Raw genomic sequence first — 16,498 nt, forward strand, 5'->3', positions numbered from 1 at the left:
AGTCGGCTTTCCGCCGTCGGAGGCCCTGGTGTCCCTGCGGCGAGAGGGGACAGGGGCCACTGGGTCACGGCTAGGCGGGAGAACCGCTTTGTTTTTTTCCGTGAGACATCACAACGGCAAAGGCCTGTGCCCCTCGGAGCTCCCTTGCGTTTCCTACCGCCTGCTTTATGCTGCCCTAGGCCCTTCCCGCCACAGAAGGTCCCAGTCCTGTAAACGGCCAGACCGCGCGCTCCCCCTCGGTCTCTGCGGCGTCCTCGGCAGCTGTCCTGGCTCTGTGTCTGTGTCTGTGTGTGTCTGTGTCTGTGTGTGTGTGTGTACACACCGCTGTAACTTCGTGACCAGCCATTATCTTGAGACCACAAAGGTTTCCCTGTGCCGTTAGAGCGGCATATCCCTTGTCAGTATCAATAATGAAAGTGCTTCGGGGTGTCACGGCTGACCACCGCGGTGCCCTAAGACCTTACACTGAACAGAGCCAGTTTGCAGGCTGGGAATGCGTGTCAAATTACGGGGCCTCTCGCCCTCTTTGCTTCTTGAGGAAACCCGGTAATGGTAGGCGTTAGTCTGAGATGTAGGGTATACTTGCTTTGTCTCAGAGATACTTCAAAAGAAAATTGCACTATGAAATTTGTATGCGTATTAGATTTTGTGTGTGTTTGAATGGACATCCCTGACCTTTCAAAAGTTCGAGCTTGGCGGCGCGGGAGGGGAAGGTACCATAGCATGCACGAGTACTTAATTTTACCAGAAAATAACAACTATTTTTCTCTGGGATTAATTTTAAATTTTTATTGGAAAGTTAGCGGAGTGTTTTGGTTTTGTTATTTTTCAATTAAATTACACTTGGTTTTATTCAAACACTTAATTTTGGATCACATCTTGGGAATTATCTTTTGTTTTTGTTAAACATGAGTGTTTTGTTACATCATTTCATAAGTGTGATCCCTGACATGAAAAAGTAAACCTAAATTATCTGAAAGTAAATACTGAGAATGGCTTTTTTCACTTTAAGTGATGCAGCACAGTGTAAAAGGCAGTTGTTGCTGAGCAGTGCTTATACTAAGTCAAGGACTTTTCAGCTTCCCATGCCCTTCCAGGTGCACAAGAAGCTGGGCAGGAGCAACAACTAAAACATCGGTGTGTTATCGACATCATTCTCATCCTAAATCCAAAACACAGCACTGTACCAGCTACTAGGGAGAAAATTAACTCTATCCCAGCCAAAACCAGGACAATCTGTCTTGAAGAAAGTCTGAAAAACCCATCGGCGTTATTAAATAAATACAAACTTGCAGAATGAGTCTAGTCTGGGTCAGCACTTACTGTCTGGTCTATGGAGCACCAAAGCCATGTTTTAGCTCAAGACTAATTTTTCAGCTTCAAGCCTTGCTCCTGGAAGATTTCTTTCATCTCACAAAGTTCCGTCGACAGGGATTTCATTCAGGTAGTTTGGTTTGCCCACACACAATAAATTTCAGGATAGAGATCTAAATTTGTACAATTAACTTTTCTCTTATGGATCTCTGTCCTGTAGACCTTTAATTCATTGTCAATAGTCGTGCTGAAGACTAATGGGACTGCTCATCCAGGTAAATGGTGTCTACCAGTGTTTTCACAAGCTTTTAGACACTGATCCTACCAACAGAAAAAAAATACAATTCTGCACGAGTTGAGTGGGATAACTTCTCTTAGTAAAATGATGAATGTGCATATATGTGCGTTAAGGATACAGATCTCAAGTTCTTTCTAGCTGTTTATCTCATGCTCTCCTGAAATCTGTTGGAGTTTTTGGTGCTATAACAACTGAATCCGATGATTTTATTACTCTCTCTGTTATAGGAAATACCTTCTTTGATGAGTGTTTTTTGCTAAATAGGATCACACAGAATCATTTCCTATAAGTTAGTTCATTGTATATTGGATTTTTATTTAACAGCTACAACATATTGTCTGTTTCAGCTAACCATGTCTTTAAATTCATCTACACTTTTAAACGAAGAAAACTCTCAAGGACCAAAAAGAAATACTGAATGTTTGGACAGTCTAGAATTGCAGACTCCATCATCGTTTCAAGATAACCCACTTCAACAATTACAGTTAGCATCGCAGGAAGTACTTGAAAAGGCAAAAAAGAGCGGGAGATCAAAATGCCCCCGATGCAGTAGTTCAAGGATGTTTTATTGTTATACATGCTTTGTTCCTGTTGAAACTGTCCCTACCAAAGAAATTCCGACTGTGAAGGTTAATACTTCTTACGGATTTTTTTATAATATTCTTGTGCCTTTTAGTTACTGAGGACAGAGAACAGACAGTCTGTCCGTGACCATTTCTTTTCTGATTCATTCTTTATGGACATTCATCTTCAACACAGCTATAAGTACGAATAAACTACAGTTAGATAAAATTATTGTGCTTATTTGAGTAATCACATGTACAAACACTGACAATGTTCCAGTCCTCACATAAACATTTATGTATCTACTAGATGAGAAGATAAGCTGAAGTTACTCCGCTCCTCATGCAAATGACTATGTTTTCACTTAGTTCTTAAAAGTTTCTTTACAGTGCTCTTACCTTCAGTCTTCAGTTTCTAAAAACTCTGGCCAGAAGAGAGTGTATTGTAAACAAAAAATATGATTTGTCGATAACCAAGAGTGAATTTTACATAATATGTGAACTGAAAGGCATTCCTAAATGTCATGGTTGTATAATTCAGATAACCGCTCTTAAAATATAAATAAAGTATAAAAAGTGTAATGCCCTTCAGCTAAAATACTTGGAGAAACCATCAAGGAGGACTGAGAGACGTTTTGCAAAATCACCTAGGAACTAAAATGCATTTTGAAGACACTCTGTACTTTGAAAGTATTCTGAAAATACTTCAGAAGTACTTTGGAAATTTGACATAGTGGATTTAGGTGTATTTTCATTGAAATGGCCATTTTTGCAATACCTAATACAGAAAACTATTCATATTTAGGACCATTATATTGCTCAAATTAAGACCACATCTTATTTACCTTATTGAGACTACTTCTAGAGGTTGTACCATGCTACTACTGCAGCATTCCAAATTGCATTCATTGCATGCTTAGGTATTTACATGAACTGAGAGAATGTAACAAGTGCTTCTTGTCACTTGTCTCTAGTCTAGTTCTATTAAAACAAAAACATTGTCAAAAATTGTCAAATGTGTCTTAGTTACATGCCCTTAGGATTTCACCTGGATTTTGCATAAATTGTTGTACAAATTTTTGTACCTGTATATGTGATCGTAAATATTGCTTACTTCTTTTTTTTTTTCTTTCTCACTGTAGTTACCTTTGAAGATTGACATTATTAAACACCCAAATGAAACAGATGGCAAAAGCACTGCTGTGCATGCTAAGCTCCTGGCACCTGATGATGTCACAATTTATAAATACCCTTGCATTCCAGAATATGAAGAAAAACGACATGAAGTAAGAAATTCTATATAAGCAGCAGGGCTTTGTGCTGGGGAGATGCAGAGGTTATCTTCTGTACTTCCTCCTGCAGCGGTACTGCACTCTGCTGGGAGGGAGCGGGAGGAAAGCACTATTCTCTTAATCCAGTCCACTCCACCTTGAGCTCTCTCAAAGCTTGGGCCTACAAACGTACAGTGGTTACGGACTGTCCTCCAAAGCTTGGAAAAACTGTAGCACTGTCTAACCACCTTGAATTTCCTATGTTCACCACCTTAGGTAATGGACAATTTGATTCATTGTGTGCCATAAGTATTTTGCCCAAACATACGAAAGCATTCAACTTACGGCAAGTTAAACAGCAGTTAGGTGTTGTGCTCATCGTATTCAGCAGCTGCAGTGTTTAAACATCCGTAAAATTGTTAACATTCACTGTTAGAGAGAAAACCTACTGAAATGCAACTGTTGTCTATCACAGTCAGCACAGAGCCTGAAAAAAGTGAGCTATGAACTTGGATTTATATGCTCATTTAAATGGCGTGATTAATCTGAAATCTAATATTTACACATTTGATGTCATAATTAACACTTTCATTATTGTTTAACTACATGGAGAAGAAGATAATACACGTATCTCACAGAGATGTTATTTTCCTCAAGGAATGAGCCATCAAGGAAAGCATAGGTGGCAAAGAGGCAGGAAGCTGGAGAAAAGCAATGGGGAAGGCAGGCAGAAGTGGGAAGAGATCACAGTGACTTTGTATTGCCCAGGCTTCCCAAGTCACAGATTCTGAATGCTGCAATAAGCTGCTGAAAAAATACTAAGTAAGGCCGTCACTTCACGTAAGATAGTTGTGGGACCTGCAACAGGCACAAGGGCAGAAGAGATTATTTTCTCTGATCTAAAATTTGTGAATGAAATTAGAAACTATTCTTTATGGCCTTCCTGCCCCGTATACTGCAATGACAAGTGAAATTTGAACGTCCTCTGGGCTGACATCATTGGCTTGGCTGAAAAAAACTTTTTTTTTTTACAGAAGTATTAGAGTTGGTAGTAGAAGCATGGAGGTGACATTTAATTCAAGATCTCTAATCAGTATCTTTATTAATTATTTTAATATAGTCTTTTATCCTTTTAGATAATAGACTATTTTTTTAAGAGATACTCTTTCATCTTCCCCTGACTTAAATGTTTGTGGGTGGGGATAGAAAATTTCTGTTCTTTAATGAAACAGTTCCTGGTGTTTTACTAGATTTATGTTGACGCTCAGATTTCTTTCTTTTCTTCATTCAGATAGCACTTATATTTCCTGGCCCCAATTCAATTTCAGTAAAAGATATTGCTTTCCATCTCCAAAAATACACTAAGAAAGGTGTTTATGATGATGACGACGACTGTTCCAGAGAGCCATTTCTTAAGCAAGCAAAAATAGAACCCAAAGAAGAAAAAAATCTAAATGAATGCATCTCAAGCAACAGGAGTGAAGACACTAGACTGAAGAAAATAATATTTATTGACAGTACCTGGAATCAAACTAACAAAATAATAACTGATGAACGACTTCAAGGTAAAAAAAAAAAAGTTGATATTGAGATGTTATTGCTACAGAAATGATTAAGGGAAATATATGTCTATGTAACAGACCTGAGCGTGATATAAGTGTATACCTAACCCTATATCTGAGTATACATGAAAGATTCAACATCCTATTTCAGTGCTGTAGAAGACTTCCTGAGCCAAAGACTCCATTACTTTTCATGTCATATAATTTGTTTTGCAAAATGGTAAGACTAGTATTAAGAAAGCATTTACATTTATTTCTCCCACTTTTTTCTTGGAACAAATTTCCTCAGTCTCACAGAATGGAAGCTGTTACGTTAGACAATAGGAGAACAGTAGTTTGAATGACCTCTGAAGAAAGCCAGAAAGATTTCCCTTGCAGGTGGCTATCTGCTTTTTCAGGAGACCCAGGGGAGAATTTTTGTACACGCTAGTGGCAGACGGGCCACTAGAAGGTGAAAGAGGGATGTAGGAGGTACAGCGCAAGTATATCATGGCTTGGTTTCTTTTTCTAGTGAAGTTCTTTGTTTCATGGTCATTTCAGTGACCTCGCTTTCCAGACAAAAGGGGAATGCCTGCTTGCCCTCCACACCGTCCCATCTCTGAAAGCAAAAACTTGTAATTCTGCAAAGGTTTTTTGTCTTTGGTTCATTACAAGAAGTTTACAGTTAAGTATTCTAAGTAAAACCACAAAAGATAAAACAATTTAGCAATAGCAGTCCATTTCCTTTGAGATAAATAGGAGTTCAAAAATACTTTCATTAGCGGAAAAGGTGCACTTAGTTGGGAGGCAGGCTATCAAGTTTATATGTAATACATGTAACTGTCTACCAGTGCCTGCTTCGCACTGGACCCTACAAGGAATTTCACAGACTTCTTACATGCAAGATTAATGTTGCCTTGCTGTCTAGTCAGTTTATTAAAGAATCCCACATGTTAGTATAATGTATTGGCTAATTAAAATCTGTTACCAAGTATTTAGTTTAACAGGAAACATACTCTATCATCAAATAAATTGAAGTATTACTGTAAAGATTAGAGTAATTGCATGTTGCAAGTTACTGTAAAGCATTTGAAACTTATTTTAAAAGGATGAATTTAAGAAAACTAACAGGCAGCCAGGGGAACTGAAGATTGCCGTGGAAGCTTATGCGGTGTATCAGTCAAAAATTCATGATTGTTGTTACTTTGGAGCTCTTAAAAGAATGGTTTCCAGTTACCCCATGTGAATGCTGATCTGGTGGACTCTTCCCTCCTTTCTAGAACTTCATCTCTGTTCCAGCTGTATTCCAGTCCTCTGTTTCCCTGAGCACCTTTCAGGGTTGCAGTAAGGTGTGATTAGCGTCATGCAAGCGAGTCTATCTTATCCACACCCAGGGGAGAATTTTATCCTCCACAGGGCAAGTAGAACAGTATGCACGACCCGTGCATGTGTTGCTTTCCTAAGTGCCTCTCATAGAGGACATAAGTTGCATTAATACTCCTTTTAGAGACTGCAATTTTGCCTTCCAAGATGAATGGGGCAGAGTTTCTTTAGGCATAAACTGATGAAATTTTTATGTTGTACACACATGAAAAATAGAGAACTGTTGTCATTTTTTAGTTCAACTACAAATGAAGTCATCATCCAACAAAATTATCCTCATATATTAAAGTTCAAAGGAGTGTTCATCATTCCAAATAAAAAGTAATTGCTGTACTTATTCAGAAAGATGAAGTCACAAAAAATACTGAATAGAAACATTAACGAAGCCAAGCAAATGTAAAGAAGAGCCTTGTGTTTTGTAAGCCTGCATTTATACATAGAGTAAATCTACCTAATTGTACTGCAAGAGAACACAAATGAGTGCATCAATCTTAAAAAAAAAAGTCTAGAAAATTTGGACAAAAAGTACTTTTATATCGTGGAGAAGTGGTGTAATATATCTTTAGAAAGCAAAACTAAATTAGTTATGTTAAAGACAGGAAATATTTGTAAGTTGGTAATGTCTAGGATTGATTACTTCATTAAAAGTGATCACTAGATCAGAAAGGAAACAGTTGCATCTAATGTTAATGATTACTTTCTCATATGAGCGATGAAGCTTATTGGCAGCATCAACATGGTTGTTAAAGAAACAGATTGCTTTGGTATTTTTTCCTGTAAGTCTGATCCACTTTGTATTAGCCAAACGTTGTATTTTATTAGCTTATACATTTTCTTGTACAAGGCTGAATAACACATCTGCTTTAGTAGTTTGGCTTTTTTTTTTTGGTAAAGTTTCTGTCCTTGCTTTCATTTCTGCAAGAAAATGGTAGCCTTTGCCTATGCACAGCTAGGATATTTGAAAGCAGTAAGTAGATGTTCTCCGAGGCAAACTCCCCTCAGCCTCTTTTCTGACAAATCTCTTGTCCTCTTCTCACATATTCATCTTTCTTCTTCCCTCAAAGTCACACGCAGGGGTGTGATGCAAAGAAAAAGTGGGAGTTCTGTCATGAGTTTCCACATTCTTTCTAAAATAAGGTATCCTGACATGATTCAGGGGGCCATAGCAGAAGCAAGGTGAATCCAAGGTATGTAAACCCCTTCTTCCTCAGCCTAAATCCTTAAGTTACTCATAAACCTTGGGAATTTAAAGGATTAGGAAAGGAACAGAAATCCTGCCTGAAATAGCATTTTCAAGAAAAGGAGTAGAAATCCTGCCTGAAATAGCATTTTCAAGCTGTTACCTCTTCAGGAAATTAACGGTGTAATTAAAATAGCAATAGGCACATTAGTAAGAGCTTAGACTCTTCCTAGCTACCGTAGATACAAACCATAATTAGTCATTACTTAAAGTTTTCAGCACTGGTATTTCTTGAACTAGTTAATCTCCCAGTTCACTATACAAACCATGGGGACAAAGAGGTGATGGAAGGCTCAGAGTAAACAACAGGCTTCAGCATGTGTGTAAACTTTACAACTTACATACATCTTGCTGATAAGAACTTAGAATCTCTTAGATGTAACATCAGTGACCAAACATGATTAATACAGGATCCTACAGGTTTGCGCAGTCGATTATTATAGTGGAGGGAGCACAGGGATGGTGCTGTGATAGTAGGATGGAGCATATCAGGAAAAAACAGAGGCTTAAGGAAAGGTGGGAGATCTCTCTGAAAGGTATTGTCTGCCATAAGACAATACAGGAGAATAACTTTTGTAAGGGAAGTTTGGTTACATTACCTAAGTAGATTTAAAGGTAGTTGTATTTCCATTTTGCTCGATCTCAGATTTATAGAAACGTTTATTTCTAATGAACTCAAAGTATGTGGATGCTAAAAAAGCAAAACATGTTGATTTCCTTAGTGTTGTAAGCTTTCATATGAACAATCAGTATTTGTAATAAAACATTGCCTTTGGCTGTACAGATAGAAATACAGTACAGATGATAGAAACATGCTCAGTAAACTGTAACCCTTAACCCCTTCTAATTTCTTTTGTTACAAAACTCCTAAAATTCTATGTTTGAAACTAACTGATCCTGCGTTTGTGGTAAGCTCAGTGGTGTCAGTGCTCTTGCCTTCAATGAACTTTTGTTTGGATTCAAACCACAAATAGGTGGGAGTTTACATTGGAGGAATCGTCCCCTAAATTTAGTTCACTGCTGTTAAGGTGGAAACATCACTGAACTTAATGAAAGTTTTCACTTTGGTTAGGGCTGAGAATTCAAGTATTGAAACCTCTTGAGGGAAACAAGCTTAATGCAGTTTCCTATTACTATTTTGAATACACATGTATGGGATTATTAGAGGTAATAATTAGACTACATTATTTTGAATATTTAGTTCCAAAATGCCAACAGTCACATTTAAATTCAGTGATGGAATCTCCTGTTTCTTTTTTTTAAAACACGCTGTAGGAGAGATTTCTTTTACTATGAAAGATATCATACATTACTAACTGCAAACAACTAAATCCATCTTGCAATTACACTAGAAAGAATTAAACGTAGTTTGAAGGTAAAAAGTATAGAATTACAAAAGTGCTGGGCTATAGGCCAGTTGGCGCTCCTGAATTTGGACCTTACAGAAACTTCTCTGTCCATAACTTCCAAGCAATTCTTAAACCATATTGTTATTTATAGTATTACTTGTACTAAACCATTCCATGACACACACTTAGTATCTGATTTTAACATTTAGAAAGAGATAAATTTACAACCTGATCCTGGTTTTGACAGGTGTATATGCCATTCTTTATAATCCAACTGTCCATCCTGTTTACAAAGTGATTACACATTAAGGTGGTTTTAATTTTGATTAGTTTGTGCATCTCAAGGAACATAGAAATCAAGATACATGTTTAAAATTCATCTGAATAATAAAACAGTTACAGAGACTATAGTAGATAAAAGATTTTCATATGCCATACAGAGACCAAATTTTTCTTTCATCTCAAGTGGGAATGCTTTTAGTTTCTAATAAAATTAATGACCAGATTCTGTCATGCTTGCTCCCAAGTAATCCCAGTGAGATTTCAGTTACTTAACAAGCATAAATGAAAAGTGTCTGGCTCTTAGCAAATACTCCTCAGTTCAGCAAAACAGTATGAGGGATTCTGTTTTACACTTGCAAGGTATTAGCTTTGCAAAAGGTGAAGTTTGATTAATCATTTTGTGAACACTGACAAGTCTCTGTAGGTGTGGGTTTCACTCTTCCTATCTGACGAGACCCTGCAGTTTACCGAGGGCCGTGAGGCTGTATGAATGAAGGGATAACCTGTAAGTTTTAATTGCAAATATGAGGATTGTAACCTAGAACTTACAGCACTTTTTCCATCAAATTTCACAGTGGTCCACAAAGGAGGATAAAATTATTGCCTCCATTTTACAGATGAAAAATGGAGGTACAGGAAGAGAAATTATTTGCATGCAGGCATCTAGCAGGCTAGCAGCAAAGTCAGAAAACAAAAGACTTGTTTGGCATCCTGTCCAGCAATCCACATTGCCTAATTTATCAGCTTTTTTTCTTGACAGGGTTGCTGCAAATTGAGTTGAAGACAAGGAAAACTTGCTTTTGGCGTCATCAGAAGGGAAAGCCAGAGACATACCTTTCCACAATAGAAGCCATTTATTATTTCCTTGTGGACTATCATCAGGAGATTTTGAAAGAGAAGTACAAGGGACAATATGATAATCTGCTTTTTTTCTTTTCATTTATGTACACATTGATTAAAAATGCCAAGTGTTGTGCAGGAAAAGAGTAAGATGTCTGTCTATAGGTAAATAATACTACCTTTTATTTTGTTTCTTTTGTAATGATAAACTGCACAAATGGAACTATTATCTAACTGAAATCTGGAAGTAGATTGTACTCTTAATAATGGCTACAGTGTTTGTCCAAAAGTAAGCTGCAGACCTCATGTCCTGCACACTTGAGGTTGTAGAACTACTCGGATGAGCAGTCTGATTAGAATTACTTCTGTGAAAATAGTTATGCTTTGCTAAATATTACTGTGTTTGAACCTACAGACCTGATATGCTCATCACAGTGAGATTATTTCCTGAGGTGGGGGTAGGAAGACGTGACCCCTCTTGCCCTGAGGAGAGATATCTCTAACTGTAAATAGGAATTAGCATGCTAGCTTTTTATTATTATTATTAATACTTTGTTTCAGGTGTTTTCTTTGTGTTTTACCCAGTAATACTGATTTCACTTTCATGACATCAAAAACTTACTGAAATTATTAGGATGGTATTTAATTTGGGGGGATGGGGGCACCAATACAAAATGAAAGACAACATGAAGTGAATAGACTATAAATTATGTACTTTCAAGATTAATTCTGGAAAATTGTCCGAGTAATAGAAAAGAGCGATCTCTTTAAACATCATTATACAGTGCATGATTTCTATAGTACCATTCACATACTGTTCTATTAAGATTATTCTCAACTTCTGGGATAATTTTAGACCTCTTCAAACAAATTAATTTAGGTAAGTTTTTATTATTATTATGTATCATTATTATTTTTGGGAACACTAACTTAACAAATGTCACTATGGCATATCACAGACAGTAAAATTTTGTAGATGCCACATACTTATATTCTAAGCAGCAGAAAGGGCTCATTGCACTGTAGGAGTCCTCTGAAAATGCAGATCTTTTTGCAGGACCTAAGACAAAGAAAGTAATTTGCAGAGACAAGAAATAGGGAAGACGGTGGTTCTGACCACAACATTTCTGACAAGACTTCCTTAAATTAGGCAGACTGTGAATCTGCTGTGTTTTTTATCTTTGCAGTAATGGTGCGAATTTGAACAGCATAAATAAGACACTGTCTATGCTGATGAAATTTTTGCTGGTATGTGTAGCACCACTGGCAGAGTCATCCCACGTGAATGTGGTAATACAAGTGTCTTTGCCAACCTATACCATACAGCTAATGCTGGCAGAGGCAATAGACCTAAGCTGTATCTTTACAAGCAGAGTTATACGAACATATTTTTATCATACGAGGATGTTCTGCCAGAAAAATTCATGTTGGTAAAAATTACAGTCTTAAGGTAGAAAAAAATGTTTCATTAGGGGTATGATATAAGATGGATAAATATTTCTGAATACTTTCAGAAGTATGTTACTTAAGAAAAAACTAAATCTTGTTGAAGTGACACAGATTGAAAAATAATAATAGTTTTTTTTTTTTTTTTAAGAAAAATTCCAAAGTTTTTGTTGTATATTTTCCTCAGCAAATCTGGCTAAATTATAACCTGTAGCATACTCTCCAGGAGGGCACCCTCACACCCTGGTGAACACAGAAACAGTGCCTCGAAAAAATACTTCAAGAAAATCCTTTTAAGCTTACACAGCAATCCATACAGGCTCAAACAACTGATTTGTACTATGTTTTTTAATGCTTCAAGATATTGAAATAAAAGTTAATATTGCTTAAAACACAAGATACAAATACACTCTCTCCACAAGTGATACTTATCTTCAGATTTGTATGCTTATCTGCACAAGTGAACGTACATAAAAATGCATTTCAGTTCACAACCAAAACACATCTCCTCCATTTGCAAAAAGAAATGCTAGTTAAGTTACATGAGTGCACATGAAGCGTGCATGAACTATAACAGCACCACAGGAAACACAGGCTTGAAGTCAGAATGAGAAAGCTTGGTTTTAAGTATACATATATAATGGCACAGCTGTTAAGTATATTGTGAGCTCATGTGCCAGGCAATGAGAAAAATCAGCAGTCATGTCTCAGTGCTATTGAAACAACACATTTCTTACTCATTTGGTTCTTATTGCTATTGAGGGGTTATTTTGGCTTTTTACAATGATTAATGCTATTTCCTTTGGTATGAATTTTGATAGTCTTTTGACATTTCCATCTGTTCTTGTATTTCTTAAACAAAGATTGCTGTAATATTTTTTTAAAAAAATCACACAAGTATAATAGCTTGAGAAGGAAACTTTCACCCATTTTAAACAAACAAAAATAAAATGAACCCACTGACCTAATGTTTTACAAGAACCAGAGAGAAAAATCGGGGGGGGGAGGGGGAGTTACTTTAAAAAGCAGCCTAAGGCGCCAGAAGGTTTCTGCTAACCTGCCTTGATATAACAAAGAGCAGGACAAATAATTTGATTAGTGTTTTCTTCGCCCGGGTCAGAAGAAGAAAGAGACGAGAGGGAGCACGGCGGGGGGGGGGGGGGGGGAGGGGGAGTTACTTCCAAGACACCTGAAAACATGTTTTTTTTATTTAAGAAGCAGAGGTCAGGGTCAGGCTTATATAAACTGTTCTTTGTTACTTTTGGATATTTTTTTAAAAAAATCACACAAGTATAATAGCTTGAGAAGGAAACTTTCACCCATTTTAAACAAACAAAAATAAAATGAACCCACTGACCTAATGTTTTACAAGAACCAGAGAGAAAAATCGGGGGGGGGAGGGGGAGTTACTTCCAAGACACATTTCCCTGAAAACATGTTTTTTTTATTTAAGAAGCAGAGGTCAGATAAAAGCTTATATAAGCTGTTCTTTGTTACTTTTGGAAAATAGTTTCATAAGGTTAAAAATGGTTTCCAAATTTAAGTTTTGTGTACCTCACTTTATTTGAACAATGGAAATTAAGAATCTATTCCAAAAGTAAATTAATTTTAATTCTCAGGTGAAATGAACGTACAGAAAAGATTTTCAATCTGGAACACTGTGTCCAGGAATTGGGTTCAGATTCTTTTTCTTCCAGTGCAACCTCAGCGTAATGCAAGAGTCATTCTTACACCAAGCAACAGAGGCACATCGAATATCCGTAATTAATTATGGTCTGTTGATATTCCTGCAATAACCTTTTATGAAGGCAGGAAGGAGGTTATTGTCACTTCTGCTGCAAATCTGTTCTGTCTGAGCAGCAGACGTAGTTCCCCCTTCTCTCCCATCTCCCGCTCTCCCCTCAATAAAAAGATTTAAATCTTGTATTTAATTTCAGTACTGGTACTGAAATACTGAAGCCAAACCTACCAAGTCATCCACCTCACACTGAAAATGTCTCAATACCACTGGTACATTTTTCTAGCTTTGAGACTAAAGAATAGTTTGTTCCACCAAATGAAAGCGATCAAGTGGTTAATCCTTTCAAGTGCAATTAGCAGCACTGACCTCCCCGTTCTTTAAAATGAGGGTCACAGGGAGGTAAAGGCCAGTTCTGGGCCTTTTCTTTCATATCAGAATATCCCCTCACTAACTATCTCTTCTGTTTCCAAAAACATCAGAGAGCAAGGGGGAAAACAGGCTTCTACTTCCATTAGCAGTAACTTAAACAGCCATAAGTTAAAGGGGGAGGAAAAGGACGAGCATCTCTATCTATCTCCTTTCACAACAGAAGACATCTGGCCTCCTGTGGGGAGGCCCCAGATAACAAAGAACCTGTCATTAAACCTCCGAGATGTGTTCAGAGAACCATTTTACCTGCAGTCTGGCTCATTCATTTCCTGCCACTGAAGCCATCTGCTTTTGCTTATTGTGGGTATTTTTGTTCTTTGTTTGGCCAGGAGCGTGAAGTGGCTTCACTTTAGCATGCCTGTATGCTTGGTCAGAGGGAGGATTTAATCCTTTCTCAAAACGAATAAGAGGGAGCTGCAAACAACAATTCCTTTCCTGGAAGGCAGCACAAAAGTCATCCAAGCCTAGGTTGAATAAAGGGTCATGTCAGTGCATGGGGTAAAGATACATTGAGATTGAAAAGAGATGGCAACTTGGAATCTACAGCAGAACCTTCCAAAGCACTTGTAATCTCACCTGACTTAAATCTTTTGCTACTGCTTCTTGCAATTTTTTTTCAGTTTGAGTCCATCTCATTTTCCATATAGGCTTCTTCAGCCCTAATTGCAGAGTAATGTAGCAATCTGTTCTTGCTTTTCTCTTGCACTGGCTTTCACTATTTTGCCTGAATGCTTTAAAAATCAGTCTGTCTTCATCAATGATGGTCTTGGCATACTTATATAAAATGTAACGTGACATGAAAATCCATTCCACCTATCCCTATCTTTGAAAATACCAAAGTGAGGAGGGGGAAACTTCCTATTAGTTTCCCATCATTTACTATAATGCAGTTACGACACTCCCAGGTACCACTGACTTGTGTCTCAAAGTATTCCAAAAAGCTGCGCATCAGCTGAATTCATCAAACTTGTTTTGCGACACAAAAACTTAATGGTGACTGCAGCAATGTTAAAACAGGAAAGCTTTCCCACTAAGATGAAAAGATCGTGTGGCAGTAAGGTGCTGATCTATTGATACCAGAATATGAAGTCACCCATTGAGGTACTGAACGACTCAACATAATTCCTGAACTGTTATCCCCTGTGTTGAGAGACATTATTTTAGTAAAATTCCAATGCTGTCATTAGTAAGAAAGTTGATTTTGACTGGTCACACGTAGTAATACCAACATTCAAAGTGTTTCTAAGAAAAGTTTACAACATTCTTCCTGTTCACTTGTTGGGAAAGATAACACATTGCTGCCATTTTATGGATTCTGAAGAGAAATCAGATGCTGTAGAATTTTGAAAGTGGCGTATCCCATTAAACTTTAAAAACACTCATAGTGGTGTGGTTTTACCACTACCTGCCAGAAAAAACATTCAAATAGTTCTTGAGTCCCACAGCAAGAGGCAGGAACTACTTCTCTCATGCAAAACAGACTTTGTATTTTAACCTCACTGAAAATGGAAATTTTTGTCTAACTTTAGCAATACTGGTGCTGTTACCACATTCAAATCAACTATGATTTTACTGCTGACTTTTCAGACCACTGGTGTTGCAATAGGATGTTTAGAAACATACCACAGAAGAGTGAACGGAAGAGAATGCTCCACATCAGTCTAGCCAAGACTGAGTCCTACTCGACCTATGATCCTGTGCACTTCCCTTACCTATAAAGTTAATTTCTGCCTCTGAATAACATGTCTCTACATATGAAGCTGCACCCGTAAGCCAGTTGAACTCAGCATGAAATCTAAAGGCTGAGTATTATTACTCTGATGGTAAAATTTCTGCTTTTCCAACAGGCATAGAAGAGCTATACAGAAATGTGTATATGTGTAAATATTAATAAATATATACCTCCCTCCTAGCGATAAATGCATTAGGACACAAGCCAAAGATTTTCTCCTATGCTGTTTCTGTCTTAGGGAACATAAAGACAAAGAAAATCAAAGTGTGGTATCAGAGTTTACAAAATTAAGGAATAAACTGTTATATGTACAGAGCAAATGTGTACTTTAGATACATACAGCTGAGCCTGTTAATGTACACAGATGAGTAGTTTGACTAGGAATTCATTTATTAAGTTTGGATGCAATATCCAGCACAAGTGCTGTATTATCCCTCCAAACAATACACTGGAAAAAACAAGTAATATTTCATACCTTTTCACTATTCTGAATATTGCTGCTAATGAGCCTAGTGTAGTTCCCTACTCTTTATCTCGTGAAGTATCATGCTTTCTTTGCATCTCCAAGCAGCGCTGAAGTATTAGATTTGTGTAAAAAAAAAAAAAAAGCGTTAAGCACATCCATCCAGGCTTAACAGGGCATGCTGAAAGAGGCCAAAGGCATAAACAGGTTATTCCAAAACAATTAAGAGTAAAACTGCAAAGAAAAGTTTAGAGAGTGTTGAGCTACACAGAAATTCTGACTCACCTGCACAGAGGAAATGCCATGGATCATGCTCCGCCATTTGCTTAGCAGAGAAGAGGAGAAAGGAGCAAGAGCGCACCCACCCTGGTACTAAGGAACACGCGTTTGCCTCAAGTAATCGCATGCATGAACACCTACAGTGAACATGCACTATATGACCCTTGATAGAAAATTCATTTTATATATAATGCAACGTGATGTTTTCCTTGCTGTCTTTTGACTACTTACTGGAGAAGAAAATAATCAAACCAGCATTAGTGTTTCTCTGACGTTTTGGGGTTTTATTAATAATATGCGATTAGTTTATAAATTCCTCGGTTTATG

At 37.3% G+C, this 16,498-nt stretch overlaps 2 protein-coding genes across 2 annotated transcripts in view; one reads left to right on the forward strand and one right to left on the reverse strand.

Annotated features, from left to right (window-relative positions):
* Nucleotides 1–1,351, reverse strand: part of FAM227B (family with sequence similarity 227 member B) — a 92,304-nt gene extending 90,953 nt beyond the window's left edge. Inside the window, 1 exon segment of the mRNA XM_019471316.1 lies at nucleotides 1,324–1,351. Within this exon segment, the coding sequence (XP_019326861.1) occupies nucleotides 1,324–1,351 (28 nt within the window).
* DTWD1 (DTW domain containing 1) lies at nucleotides 705–12,405 on the forward strand. The gene is given in 7 exon segments (XM_019471341.1): nucleotides 705–713; nucleotides 1,960–2,241; nucleotides 3,318–3,461; nucleotides 4,738–5,011; nucleotides 10,002–10,227; nucleotides 10,497–10,542; nucleotides 10,544–12,405. Coding segments are annotated over 6 exon segments (1,017 nt in total). The 5' UTR covers nucleotides 705–713; nucleotides 1,960–1,965; the 3' UTR covers nucleotides 10,595–12,405.
* The last annotated feature ends 4,093 nt before the right edge of the window (nucleotides 12,406–16,498 follow it).

This window comes from Aptenodytes forsteri, unplaced genomic scaffold, assembly GCF_000699145.1.
Source record: "Aptenodytes forsteri isolate BGI_AS27 unplaced genomic scaffold, ASM69914v1 Scaffold1, whole genome shotgun sequence".
Lineage (NCBI taxonomy): Eukaryota > Metazoa > Chordata > Aves > Sphenisciformes > Spheniscidae > Aptenodytes > Aptenodytes forsteri.